The sequence below is a fragment of the Salvelinus namaycush genome, chromosome 21, assembly GCF_016432855.1.
Source record: "Salvelinus namaycush isolate Seneca chromosome 21, SaNama_1.0, whole genome shotgun sequence".
Classification (NCBI taxonomy): domain Eukaryota; kingdom Metazoa; phylum Chordata; class Actinopteri; order Salmoniformes; family Salmonidae; genus Salvelinus; species Salvelinus namaycush.
Genome location: NC_052327.1, coordinates 31480237 through 31495289, shown reverse-complemented (window position 1 = coordinate 31495289; position 15053 = coordinate 31480237). Strand labels below are relative to the sequence as shown.

Sequence of the window (15053 nt, the reverse complement as noted above, 5' to 3'; positions counted from 1 at the left end):
ATCTATCAATAGGTGAGCTTCTTTGCAAGGTATTGGAAAACCTCCCTGGTCTTTGTGGTTGAGTTTGTGTTTGAAATGCACTGCTCGGATGAGGGACCTTACAGATAATTGTATGTGTGGGGTACAGAGATGAGGTAGTCATTAAAAAATCATGTTAAATACTATTATTTCAGAGTGAGTCCATGCAACTTATTTTGTGACTTGTTAAGCAAATGTTTGCTCCTGAATTTATTTAGGCTTGTCATAACAAAGGAGTTGAATACTCATTGACTCAAGACATTTCAGATTTACATTTTTTATTAATTTATAAAAATGTCTAAAAACATAATTCCACTTTGAAGTTATGCTGTATTGTGTGTAGGCCAGTGACACCAAATCTCAATGTAAATACATTTTAAATTCAGGCTGTAACACAACAAAATGTGGAATAAGTAAAGGGGTGTGAATACTTTCTGAAGGCACTGTATGTTTCAACTTTCCCTCCAACTTGTGCCAATATCAGTTCTTTTAAAGTCTTGGTTCCAATAGTTTTTATTTGTTTCTAAGAGATTGACAGTTGGATAGGCTTTGTGTAAGGTTTTGTATATCTTACCTATCAGATCAATGACCTTTTCTGACTCAAATATGATAGGGGACATGGGATTTCATATGGAGCTCACACACAGAGTATCAACAGTACTGCAGGATGGAATTAAAACAACATCTAACATTCAAACAGTCTTAACATTTTCAGGTTAAAGAGGAAGGCTGAGAATAGAATGTTAGGGTTAGTGAAAAGTGTGTGTGTGTGTGTCCATCTCACCTGTCCCCAGAAACATGACTTCATACTGTCCGTCCTCAGCCATGACGCGGTCCACCACTATCTGTGTCAGTGTGTAGTCAACACGTACACGCGTGAACACGGGTCGGCTGGTCAGGGGGTAGACGGAGCGGAACATGAGGGGGTGGAAGCGGATGAAACTGACCACCTCATCTGAGAAGTCTTTAGTGGTCCTTATCCGGGGATCATATGTCTTACTGGGACACTGGGGAGAGGGGATAGACAATAATGTTTAGACAGTATGAAAGCCTACCTAGAAGCCGATAGTCATCTAGCTAAGTACCTTAAGGACTAATTTAGGATTCCCCGTCATTAAAGACTCAGCTGTTTTTGAACTTGTCTCCATCTGGTGGTGAGCTGAAGTACTCCACAGATTCAGGTACATACCGCTACTTCTGGAGTTCACACCCTTCTACCAAGTCTGTTCCACCTATTATACAGTTATAAACCATCTCTCGATGGCGCCATGCATATCCCCTCACACACATATACACACACATGCACGCATATACACAAATGTACCGACACATACAGTGCATTCGGAAAGTATTCAGACCTCTTGACTTTTTCCACATTTTGTTACGTTACAGCCTTAAACTATAATCGATTAAATTGTCCCCCCCCCCCCCTCATCAATCTACACACAATACCACAAAATGACAAAGCAAAAAAAGTAATGGGAATGTCACATTTTCAACCCCATAACTCGGTACTTTGTTGAAGCACATTTGGCAGTGATTAATGACATCCTTAAGTTTTCTTGGCTATGACGCTACAAGCTTGGAAAACCTGTATTTGGAGAGTTTCTCCCATTCTTTTCTGCAGATCCTCTCAAGCTCTATCGAATTGGATGGGGAGCGTCGCTGTACTGCTATTTTCAGGTCTCTCTAGAGATGTTGGTGGAGTGCTGCAGAGATGGTTGTCCTTCTGAAAGGTTCTGCCATCTCCACAGAGAAACTGGAGTTCTCTCAGAGTGACCATCAGGTTCTTGGTCACCTCCCTGACCAAGGCCCTTCTTCCTCGATTGCTCAGTTTGCCCTGGGCGGCCAGCTCTAGGAAGAGTCTTGGTGGTTCCAGGACACTGTGTTCTTGGGAACCTTCAATGCTGCAGAAATGTTTTGTTGACCTTCCCCAGGTCTGTGCCTCGACACAATCCTGTCTCGGAGCTCTACGGACAATTCCTTCAACCTCACGGCTGGGGTTTTGCTCTGACATGCACTGTCAACTGTGGAACCTTATATAGACAGGTGTGTGCCTTTCCAAATCATGTTCAATCAATTGAATTTACCACAGGTGGACTCCAATCAAGTTTTAGAAACATCTCAAGGATGACCAATGGAAACAGGATGCACCTGAGCTCAATTTCGAGTCTCATAGCAAAGGGTCTAAATACTGTTTTTTACTTGTAAAAAAAAAACTGTTTTCACCTTGCCATTATGGAGTATTGTGTGTAGACTGATAAGGATTTTATTTGAGTTAATCCATTTTAGAATAAGGCTGTAACGTAACAAAATGTAGAAAAAGTCAAGGGGTCTGAATACTTTCCAAATGCACTGTACACACATACCAGTCACAGTCCCTCATGTTAATCAGTTCCACAAACACTGCAGGAAAGGAAGCACACGACGGTGATCACCGTGACGACTTAGTGACATCAACAAAGCTGCCGCCCAGACTGCAGTTTATTATTGTTCATCAGCACTGAGACTAGGTCATATATCACACACACACACACGCACCGACACACACACACACACACACACACACACACACACACACACACACACACACACACAAACACACACACACACACACACACACACACACACACACACACACACACACACACACACACACACACACACACACACACACACACACACACACACACACACACACACAAACTTTGACTTCTGTCACACTCTCAAAGAGATGCATTATGCGTACAGGCACACATAGTAGATGGGTGTTTATTATTGTTCATCAGGACTGTGTCATGTACCAAGATTGGGTGATATACTGTAAGTCATTTAAGTGGAGGAGAGGGGGGTCTTTCTAAATAATCCTGTACAGCAACAGTATGCAGTCTTCTTGTTTCCCTACTTACGCCGAGGAGGGAAATGGAAGGGGGTAGGGCTAGGAGAGATGAGTGTGTGTGTGTGTGTGTGTGTGTGTGTGTGTGTGTGTGTGTGTGTGTGTGTGTGTGTGTGTGTGTGTGTGTGTGTGTGTGTGTGTGTGTGATACCGTACCGTTCCAGGGCGAGGGTAAGGTATTCTCCCCTCATATTCTACCCAGCGATGGTCAGGTCCTTCCTTGTGAGCATAGGGTCCGTTGAACACAGCTCGTATGTCAGCCATGCTGTACACACACACCGCCGAGCCTCGGAACACAGAGCTGGGGGAGAAACACAGTCTAATAGGTATAGTGGGAAGAATAACCTGAGAAGTACCGTAGAGAGATGTCTCTGTCACGTTCCTGACCTGTTTTCCATTGTTTTTGTATGTGTTTAGTTGGTCAGGGCGTGAGTTGGGGTGGGCATTCTATGTTATGTGTTTCTATGTTGGGTTAAATGTGTTGCCTGATATGGTTCTCAATTAGAGGCAGGTGTTTGACGTTTCCTCTGATTGAGAACCATATTAAGGTAGGCTGTTCTCACTGTTTGTTTGTGGGTGATTGTCTTCCGTGTCTGTGTATGTCGCACCACACGGGACTGTTTCGTTTTCGTTCGTGTATGTAGTCTGTTCCTGTTCGTGCGTTCTTCGTGTTATTTTGTAAGTTCACATGTTCAGGTCTGTCTACGTCGTTTGTTGTTTTATAGTTTATTCAAGTGTATTTCGTGTCAGTGTTCGTCTTGCCAATTAAATTCATTATGTATTCATCACCCGCTGCACCTTGGTCCACTCATTGTCCTCAAGACGATCGTTACAGAATCACCCACCAACGAAGGATCAAGCAGCGGGTTAACGGGCAGCAGCAACAGCGCAAGAAGGAGGAGTGGACATGGGAGGAAGTTTTGGACGGCAAGGGTTGCTACACATGGGAGGAGATCCTGGCTGGAAGAGATCGCCTCCCATGGGAACAGCTGGAGGCAGTTAGGAGAGCAGAGGCAACCGGAGAGAGGAACCGGCGTTATGAGGGGACGCGGCTAGCACAGAAACCTGTGAGTCAAGCCCAAAGCTTTCTTGGGGGGCGGCTACAAGGGAGTGTGGCGAAGTCAGGTAGGAGACCTGCGCCAACTCCCCGAGCTTACCGTGGAGAGCGAGAGTACGGGCAGACACCGTGTTATGCGGTAAAGCGCACGGTGTCTCCTGTACGTGTGCTTAGCCCGGTGCGGGTTATTCCACTTCCCCGCACTGGCAGGGCTAGATTGAGTATTGAGCCGGATGTCATGAAGCCGGCCCAACGCATCTGGCCACCAGTGCGTCTCCTCGGGCCGGCATTGATGGCACCAGCCTTACGCATGGTGTCCCCGGTTCGCCTACATAGCCCAGTGCGGGTTATTCCACCTCCCCGCACTGGTCGGGCTACGGGGAGCATACAACCAGGTAAGGTTGGGCAGGCTCAGTGCTCAAGGGAGCCAGTACGCCTGCATGGTCCGGTATATCCGGCGCCACCTCCCCGCCCCAGCCCAGTACCACCAGTGCTTACACCACGCACCAGGCTTCCTGTGCGTCCCCAGAGCCCTGTTCCTCCTCCACGCACTAGCCCTGTGGTGCGTGTCTCCAGCCCATTACCACCAGTGCCGGCACCATGCACCAAGCCTCCTGTGCGTCTCCAGACCCCTGTTCCTCCTCCACGCACTAGCCCTATGGTGCGTGTCTCCAGCCCATTACCACCAGTGCATACACCACGCACCAAGCCTCCTGTGCGCCTCCAGAGTCCTGTGCGTCCTGTTGCTGCTTCCCGCACTAGCCTGAAGGTGCGTGTCCTTAGCCCGGTACCTCCAGTTCCGGCACCACGCACCAGGCCTACAGTGCGCCTCAGCCGGCCAGAGTCTGCCGTCTGCCCAGCGGCGCCTGAACTGCCCGTCTGCCCAACGCCGTCTGAACTGCCCGTCTGCCCAACGCCGTCTGAACTGCCCGTCTGCCCAACGCCGTCTGAGCTGTCCGTCTGTCCTGAGCCTTCAAAGCCGCCCGTCTGTACTGAGCCTGCAAAGCCGCCCGTCTGTACTGAGCCTTCAAAGCCGCCCGTCTGTCCTGAGCCTTCAGAGCCGTCCGCCAGACAGGAGCCGCTAGAGCCGTCCGCCAGACAGGAGCCGCTAGAGCCGTCCGCCAGACAGGAGCCGCTAGAGCCGTCCGCCAGACAGGAGCAGCCAGAGCCTTCCGCCAGACAGGAGCAGCCAGAGCCTTCCGCCAGACAGGAGCCGCTAGAGCCGTCCGCCAGACAGGAGCAGCCAGAACCTTCCGCCAGACAGGAGCAGCCAGAGCCTTCCGCCAGACAGGAGCAGCCAGAGCCGCCAGCCAGCCATGAGCAGCCAGAGCCGCCAGCCAGCCATGAGCAGCCAGAGCCGCCAGCCAGCCATGAGCAGCCAGAGCCGCCAGCCAGCCATGAGCAGCCAGCCAGCCATGAGCAGCCAGAGCCGCCAGCCAGCCATGAGCAGCCAGAGCCGCCAGCCAGCCATGAGCAGCCAGAGCCGTCAGCCAGCCATGAGCAGCCAGAGCCGTCAGCCAGCCATGAGCAGCCAGAGCCGTCAGCCAGCCATGAGCAGCCAGAGCCGCCAGCCAGTCCGGTGCTGCCCCTCAGTCCGGTGCTGCCCCTCAGTCCGGTGCTGCCCCTCAGTCCGGTGCTGCCCCTCAGTCCGGTGCTGCCCCTCAGTCCGGAGCTGCCCCTCAGTCCGGAGCTGCCCCTCATTCCGGTGTTGCCCCTCATTCCGGTGTTGCCCCTCATTCCGGTGTTGCCCCTTAGTCCGGTGCTGCCCCTTAATCCAGTGGGGTTAATTTGGAGGGTGGCCATTTGGAGGAGGCTACGGAGGCGGGGATTGACTATGGTGGGGTGGGGACCACGTCCGGAGCCGGAGCCACCACCGTGGACAGATGCCCACCCAGACCCTCCCCTAGACTTTGGTTGTGCGCCCGGAGTTCGCACCTTGAGGGGGGGGTTCTGTCACGTTCCTGACCTGTTTTCCATTGTTTTTGTATGTGTTTAGTTGGTCAGGGTGTGAGTTGGGGTGGGCATTCTATGTTATGTGTTTCTATGTTGGGTTAAATGTGTTGCCTGATATGGTTCTCAATTAGAGGCAGGTGTTTGACGTTTCCTCTGATTGAGAAATCATATTAAGGTAGGCTGTTCTCACTGTTTGTTTGTGGGTGATTGTCTTCCGTGTCTGTGTATGTCGCACCACACGGGACTGTTTCGTTTTCGTTCGTGTATGTAGTCTGTTCCTGTTCGTGCGTTCTTCGTGTTATTTTGTAAGTTCACATGTTCAGGTCTGTCTACGTCGTTTGTTGTTTTATAGTTTATTCAAGTGTATTTCGTGTCAGTGTTCGTCTTGCCAATTAAATTCATTATGTATTCATCACCCGCTGCGCCTTGGTCCACTCATTGTCCTCAAGACGATCGTTACAGTCTCGTTATATAACAGGTTGTTTGGATCCTGGATGCTGCTGATTGGTTAATAGGAGGGAGTTATTCACCACAATCCACAGGTAATGCCTTTTAACAGTTCCATTTAAACTGTCAATGTGTATCCACGGTCCCACACAGCCCAGCCAGGCAATCAATAAACTTTATCTCCCCATGAAAAAAAAAGCATCTAGACAAATCTCCCCATGCTACTAGCCTAGCTGTCTGCCTCTCCGACCTGTGGAACAATGTAGCAGTTATTTTTTTGTGATCTCCACTGTGCCATGCTTATGAACGTGACAAGACTGACAGCTTCTCTGAACCTGGCAAATTCATTTATCAGGATCATTATAATGGGTATATCAAAATAAATGGAAATGGAAACAAATGTAAAACAAACGAAAATGCACAGATTTTTGTTTTGTCATTTCAGCTGCTTGATGCGACTGTGTGTTAGCTTTAGTTGGCTAGCTAGCAAAGGAGAAGTAGGTAGCCTGCATAGATACATGGCAATTATTTGTTTAGCATAGCAACTATTGCAAATAAAATGGATATAATGAACAACCAGCCCATTTGGCTAGAAACTTCAGAATCTCAGAACTAACGACTGTCTTTTGCCCGGACTGTTTTGTACTGATTAAAATAACGTTTTACGTGTTGGCAATCGTTTTATAAAAGTAATAAGGCCCTCGAACCTGGACATGATTGTGATTAACACCCTCCTAAGTGCTGTTTTCCTGGCCCTTGGCTTCGACTCCGGCCTAAGAACAGCCCTCGTCAAGAGTTATTTACACGATAATCTTTGATTTCGCATGCCTTGTATGGTATGGTAAGTGTTTTACCTGGAGGTGGTGAAGACTCCATACACAACAGGGTTCTTCTCATCTCTGGTGGGGAGCAGGAATATGTCCTCTACAACACACACACATAAAAGGTAAGAATGTGGCATTTAGTGTGTACGTGGTGTGTGTCTATAAACATGGAAGCATGTAATATGTGTGTGTGTGTGACTTACGGAGCTCGTCAAAGTGCGTGTCCACTCCGTCAGGTCCAGGGATGGAACACACCAGTCTGGCTTTGAGGAACGTTGTCCACTTATTGGTCAGACTCCTCGACCCTCCCACGTCATTCTGAAACGCAACCATAACACAACCATTACACAACCATAGTCTGACACACAAATACATCTGAAATCAGTTTTGCAGGTTTAAAACCATGAAACAACCACAGTCTAGTCCACAGATCTGACATATCAAGTACAATTTTACAGACCTTGAACGCATAACTCCTGTTTGAGACCAGTTTAAATAAACCAAGATAAAGATCAAACTCTGATTATTTGACTGGCAGGGGACTGAGGTCTGCTCATTACAGTAATGATGATGGTAGTCGGAATGAACTGACAAAGGAGGGCGAGACGACCGAAGAGGAAAATTGCTGGCAAGGAGGAGAGAATAGGTTAGAAGGATTTAGTAGGACAAGAATAGCAGTTTGAAGGAAGAATTGAAGCCAGAGAAAGGGAGAGAAAATCTAAAGTAGAAAGATGAGGGAAGAAGAATTGAAGGTAAACTAGCAAGCTCGTTAATTATGCATGTTTTCTAATTAGCATATGTATACCCCTGGCTGAGTGCTCTACTCAATAAAGCAATGCCCTTCTCAGTGTTAGGGTTAGGGTAGGAGTACTCCAATATACATATAAAGTACAGGGCTCCTTTATCCAGCACAAGGGCCCTAAACTAACCTCCCTACTGAACTTGGCCCACAGACTAACCTATCGCTATATACATGCAATTATAGAAAAGGCAGGGGTAATGGCTTTAGCGTTTTCTAAATGGGATTATCTTCAAAGACTCTGTTATTCCATTTATCCAGAGAGGAACCCCTCTATGGTCGGATATAGACACAGGACAAGGAATCCCTCTCCTGCCTCATCGGCCTTACAGCTTACTCCCAAGTCGTAAACTGGGAATGTTGCAATAGAGCTTGGAATTTTTATAGTGGGAAGACTCCAGGGACAGTCTCCCTACTACCAGAAAATACCAAATTCCACGTAGCTGGGATCCAGTGTTGTAAAGTACTTAAGTAAAGATACTTTAAAGTACTACTTAAGTCGTTTTGTGGGTATCTGTACTTTACTATTTATATTTTTGACAACTTTTACTTTTACTTCACTACATCCCTAAAGAAAATAATGTACTTTTTACTCCATACATTTTACCTGACGCCCAAAAGTAATCGTTACAATTTTAATGCTTAGCGGGACAGAAAATGGTTCAATTCGCACACTTATCAAGACAACATCCCTGGTCATCCCTACTGCCTCTGATCTGGCGGACTCACTAAACACAAATAATGAATTTGTAAATAATGTCTTAGTGTTGGAGTGTGCTATCCATAAATGTAAAAAACAAGACAATTGTGCAGTCTGCTTTGCTTAATTTAAGGAATTTAAAGAACTGTGAACATGGAAGGAGTTAAAGCTGGGGGTTTGGGCTACAGGAAGGGGCTACGAACTACCGGTAGAGCATAAAGAAGGAGCAGGGGTGGAGCAGGACCCAAATGGTACTGGACCAACTAGCCTACTTTCCTACTTCATTCTTACTCCTACACTGTCTTGGGACCAGACCTTAGACTGTCCTGTCAGTAAGACCACAAAGTGGTCCATTCCTCTGTTGGCAGACTACACAAGAGGAATGTACTAGGAGGTATTGTCCCAGGGGGATTTAAGCACATCTGTGGAGAGGCCAGCTCTGTAGTAGAGGAAATAGATCTATCAATGTACACTCGTCCTGTTAGATGTCTGTCCTCCTCCTCGTCTCTTCCCTGACCTCTTCTCAAAACATCCCTCACTCACCTTCCTTCACCATTCTACACCTCTCCCCCATCTCACCTTGCAGACGCGTGCCACGCGGGACAGGACACTCTTATCATTGCTGTCACGTGATGACTCGCGAAAGAAGAAGTAGATCTTGTCATCGTCTGGGTTGTAGGTGTCTGACACAGGATGGGCTGATACAAACCTGGCCTCTAGAGAGACGGGGGGGGGGGTTATAAGTGCAACATTGTTCATACTAACAGCCTGACCCTGTGGACACAGCAGAGTGTCTGATTTTATAATTTTTCTGTCTCCTCTAAGTACCCTGAGTTATGAATATTAAAATAACTCCAGACAGAGCCTTGGAACAGAGGAAAATAATGAGACAGAGGGAGAAAGAAAGTAGACTAGGGCCCTGTGAAATGTCTGTGTAGACTAGGGCCCTGTGAACTGTCTGTGTAGACTAGGGCCCTGTGAACTGTCTGTGTAGACTAGTGCCCTGTGTACTGTCTGTGTAGACTAGGGCCCTGTGGACTGTCTGTGTAGACTAGTGCTCTGTGTACTGTCTGTGTAGACTAGGGCCCTCTGGACTGTCTGTGTAGACTAGTGCCCTGTGTACTGTCTGTGTAGACTAGGGCCCTGTGAAATGTCTGTGTAGACTAAGGCCCTGTGTACTGTCTGTGTAGACTAGGGCCCTGTGGACTGTCTGTGTAGACTAGTGCCCTGTGTACTGTCTGTGTAGACTAGGGCCCTGTAAACGGTGTGACACACTGTCAACTCCCCAGTAAGTGTGTGTGCTGTAGATCTACAGTAAGTGTGATGTCTTGTAAAAGTCAAACATGAATAACTTTCTTTTGTGGAAAGATTGACAATAACCTCCATCTATCGCACCCTGAGAACACAAAACAGCTCTGTGTATCAATGTAAAGACCGGGAAGTGAAACACTTAATGATAAAACTAGGTTATGAATGAACTCACCTGCTTCAAACAATCTTTGTGTACCGAGAGGAAGGATGTAGTCAAAAGAACCAGGCCAACAGTTAGTGAGAAATAATGTCATGTCATAATGAATGACTCAACACGCTAATAACTCATAGCTCTACAATACGTGTGTATGTTTGTGTGTGTCGTTTGTCTGTGTGTGTGTTTCTGTATGTATGTGTGTGTGTGTGTGTGTGTGTGTGTGTGTGTGTGTGTGTGTGTGTGTGTGTGTGTGTGTGTGTGTGTGTGTGTGTGTGTGTGCGTGTGTAGTGTGTGTGTGTGTACCGTTGATCCAGTACTCCTCTGAGATGTCAGTACGTATGTAGTGCTGGTCAGGGGGTGGGCCCAAGGAGCGGGTGAACGTTGTGTCTTTACCAAGGAAGTCTGATGCCGTGCCAGCATACATGAACTGGTCTGCAACCAATCAGAGACAAGGAGGGTTAGACCTTGACCAATGAGAATGAGTGTCAAGTACAACTGTAAATGTGAACCAATTAGAGTAACAAACCCAATTCTTATAAAAACAAGACAAAAACCTGAACAAACACAATCAGACAATCTGTCTTTAACTTCTTATGGCTGCAGGGGCAGTATTGAGTAGCTTAGCTGAAAAGGTGCCCAGAGGTGCCCAGAGTAAACTACCTGCTCCTCAGTCCCAGTTGCTAATATATGCATATTATTATTAGTATTGGATAGACAACACTCTGAAGTTTCTAAAACTGTTTGAATGATGTCTGTGAGTATAACATAACTCATATGGCAGGCAAAAACCTGAGAAAAGAATCCAACCAGGAAGTGGGAAATCTGAGGTTTGTAGGTTTTCAACTCATCGCCTATCGAATACACAGTGGGATATGGGTCAGTGTGCACTTCCTATGGCTTCCACTAGATGTCAACAGTCTGTAGAACCTTGTCTGATGCTTCTACTGTGAAGTGGGGCCGAAGGAGACGGGAATGAGTAAGGTCTGCCATGAGCTGACCATGCTCTGACCATGCGCGTTCACATGAGAGGGAGCTCTGTTCCATCGCACTTCTGAAGACAATGGAATTCTCCGGTTGGAACATTATTGAAGATTTATGTTAAAAACATCCTAAAGATTGATTCAATACATCGTTTGACATGTTTCTACTGACTGTTACGGAACTTTTTGACATTTCGTCAGCTTTTAGTGAACGCGCTTCGTGACTTTGGATTTGTTTACCAAACACGCAAACAAAAGTAGCTCTTTGGACATAAATGATGGACATTACCGAACAAAAGAAAAATGTATTGTGGAAGTGGGATTCCTGGGAGTGCATTCCGACGAAGAACATCAAAGGTAAGTGAAGATTTATAATGCTATTTCTTACTTTTGTTGACTCCACAATTTGGCGGGTAACAGTATGGCTTCCTTTTGTGGCTGAACGCAGTACTCAGATAATTGAATATTGTGCTTTTGCCGTAAAGCTTTTTTGAAATCTGACACAGCGTTTGCATTAAGAACAAGTGTATCTTTAATTCTATGTAAAATATGTATCTTTCATCAAAGTTTATGATGAGTATTTATTTTATTTGATGTGGCTCTCTGCAATTTCTCTGGATATTTTGGAAGCATTTCTGAACATGGCGCCAATGTAAACTGAGGTTTTTGAATATAAATATGAACTTTATCGAACAAAACATATATGTATTGTGTAACAGGAAGTCCTATGAGTGTCATCTGATGAAGATCATCAAAGGTTAGTGATTAATTTTATCTCTATTTCTACTTTTTGTGACTCCTATCTTTGGCTGGATAAATGGCTGTGTGTTTTTCTGTGATTGTAACGGGATTCATCGGAAGAAGGAGAAGACCAAGGTGCAGCGTGATACGTGTTCAATAGTTCATATTATTCATATTCATTCATATATTATTCATATTATATATTATCCTGACTCTCTGAGGTCATTAAAGATCCCATGGCACTTATCGTAAGAGTAGGGGTGTTAACCCCGGTGTCCTGGCTAAATTCCCAATCTGGCCCTCAAACCATCATGGTCACCTAATAATCCCCAGTTTACAATTGGCTCATTCATCCCCCTCCTCTCCCCTGTAACTATTCCCCAGGTCGTTGCTGCAAATGAGAACGTGTTCTCAGTCAACTTACCTGGTAAAATAACGGTAAAATAAAATAAAAAAAAAAAAAATTTAATCGAAACTGAACACTAAATACAAAATAACAAAAGGAATAACCGAAACAGTTCTGACAGGTGATACAAACACTAAACAGAAAATAACCACCCACAACTACCAGTGGGAAAACAGGATACCTAAGTATGGTTCTCAATCAGAGACAACGATAGACAGCTGCCTCCGATTGGGAACCATACCAGGCCAAAACATAGAAATACAAAACCTAGACATACAAACATAGATTGCCCACCCACATCACACCCTGACCAAACAAAAAATAGAAACATACAAAGCAATCTACGGTCAGGGCGTGACAGTGATTTTGCAGTGACCTAACATAATCGTTTGTGGTGCTTTCGCTGTAAAGCCTTTTTGAAATCGGGCACTGTGGTGGGATAAAAAAAAAGTCTATCTTTAAAATGGTGTGAAATACTTGTATGCTTGAGGAATTTTAATTATGAGATTTCTGTTGTTTGAATTTGGCGCCCTGCACTTTCACTGGCTGTTGTCATATCGATCCCGTTAACGGGATTGCAGAAATAAGAATTAAGCTGTGCCTCATACTTTCAGTAATATGACATTCTTTGGCATGAGGATGTTTCTGTAATCAGTTTTCTGTAAGAAGATAGGCAGAGAAAACATGTCTCCATGAATCTAGCCTTGACAACAATGTTTCAGATAATTTAGGAGTTGGCTTAGATGACAACATCTTGCTGAATTCACTCTGTCTTACTTCCTCAAAACAACATGCACGCAAGCACACACATGAACATGTACACATACACGCACGCACGCACGCACGCACGCACGCACGCACGCACGCACGCACGCACGCACGCACGCACGCACGCACACACACACACACACACACACACACACACACACCCCTTTGGGATAGCAGAGTGAGTCATGAGGGAGACAAGGGGTCACAGAAACACACACTCTGAGTCTGAGTGTTTATAGTTTAATGCCAAGTACGTTTGTTTATTACATTAAGAAATAATTATCCCTGGAAGAGACACTGACTTGGACAAGAGCGCTTTGCTTTTTTTCTTAGATATTCCAAACAGAGAGTTGGGCCCTAGAGTGTGAGAGTACATGAGTGGTGTACAGGGGCTTTGATCACCAGGAGAGAGTGGGACGTAGGGCTGCATGTGGTTGTAGTAGGATGGTGTCAGTGTGGGGGTGATCAACTGTCAGATGGTAGGGGTGTGGTCTGACCTGTGAGGACAGACGTGAAAGGTTGCCAGGGGTCGTAAGGGCATTTCAGCCTCCCGGACTCCACTGTACCAGACAACAACTGGAACACACCCTCCTGGAGAGACAGAGAGAGACTGTGTAAGCAGTAAGGAATGCAGTTTGTGTCTGTGTGTATGTGTGTGTGTTGTGTCTGTCTTGTCTGTCTGTCTCTGTGTGTGTGTGCGTGTGTGTGGTTGGTGTATGGGTGTCTATGTGTGTGTACGTGTATGAATGTGTAGGTCCATGCATGTATAATTCTCCCTGACCCTACCACTCTGCGTCCTGAGATCACAATGAAGGCACATATCGGGTGGAAGGCACCTGTCCCACAGGCATACACATGGGTATGGTTAAAGTTATGGAGCACACGCACAAAGTTGGCACACTCCAACTGAGAGAGAGAAGCAGAGGAGAAGAACCAATAAGACACAGACAGAAACAAACTATATTTTAATTAGTGCTCTGATTAGAGATTTTACTGTCAGGCCAGACATTTTCCAGGTTGTACTCACTTGAGCGTTCTTGCCTGCCAGTTTACACATCTCCACTGTGTCTCTGGAGGATGGCCAGCTGATCTGGGAACAGATAGACAGTGAGGTTTATGTAAGAGACAACACACTTCAAATAATAACCCTAATCCTACAACAGATGCTACCAAAACCATATCACACAACACATAAGAACAAAGCATACTGCACAAAACCCTCAGAGAAGAAAATGTACTTAAATCAGATTTTCCCCCAGAGAATTTACCAATTGTTCTTCCCGAGAAAATGTCAAGAAATTAACGGGAATCCCGGTATTCTGGTTAAAACTAGAAGTGCTATTTAAAAGCATATAAAACCAATGGAAAAATTGGATATGATTATACCACTGTAAATGGAAAAATATACAAATGAATCTAACGGATTCTTGTTGTATTCATTGCAATTTAATCTACTCAAAGTTCTCTCAAAGTCACCACACTATTTAATTGATGTAGCCCAGTTTTAACGAAAGCCTATGAAGAATTGCTGGCCAACTGGTAAAATATTATGAGGTTATTACAGTAGTGAAAATGACATTCATATTAGCACAGGTGTTGTGCCAATATATCCTCCAAACACCGGCTTTGAGGGCATTATCACTTTAATACAACCGGTTGCCAACATATTCAAATAATGATTGACATATTTTGATGAATTTATTCAAACTATTTCATCCTTCCTCAAGATATAGCCCTGACACAAGTCTAGGGTTGCTACCCAAGCTGGCTGGTCGTTCGTTCTATTGGTTCAGTTGCTAGAGAAGCGACACAGTCGTTCAGTCTTTTTGTTCTGTATCTATGGACGTGACCCTGTCCTTCGTTTTAAATGTTCCATTACCATACTGGCTAGCAAGGTTTGTATCCCTTGCTTGCTAGCTAGCCAATCACGGCTAATTTACAGTCACGTCAAACAGTGCAGACAGAATAACAACAGATGGTGTATTTATATTTATTTG

The 15053-nt window shown here is 45.6% G+C and overlaps 1 protein-coding gene across 1 annotated transcript in view; it reads right to left on the bottom strand.

Annotated features, from left to right (window-relative positions):
- The window catches only part of LOC120065852 (semaphorin-3D-like), a 70125-nt gene that overhangs the window by 15174 nt on the left and 39898 nt on the right, over positions 1-15053 (bottom strand). Inside the window, exons 4-12 of the mRNA XM_039016900.1 lie at positions 14084-14146; positions 13843-13962; positions 13554-13647; positions 10465-10593; positions 9273-9409; positions 7398-7512; positions 7225-7294; positions 3070-3214; positions 803-1025 (exon numbers count right to left, since the gene is read on the bottom strand). Coding sequence (XP_038872828.1) covers positions 803-1025; positions 3070-3214; positions 7225-7294; positions 7398-7512; positions 9273-9409; positions 10465-10593; positions 13554-13647; positions 13843-13962; positions 14084-14146 — 1096 coding nt within the window. The remainder of the gene's footprint in view (positions 1-802; positions 1026-3069; positions 3215-7224; positions 7295-7397; positions 7513-9272; positions 9410-10464; positions 10594-13553; positions 13648-13842; positions 13963-14083; positions 14147-15053) is intronic.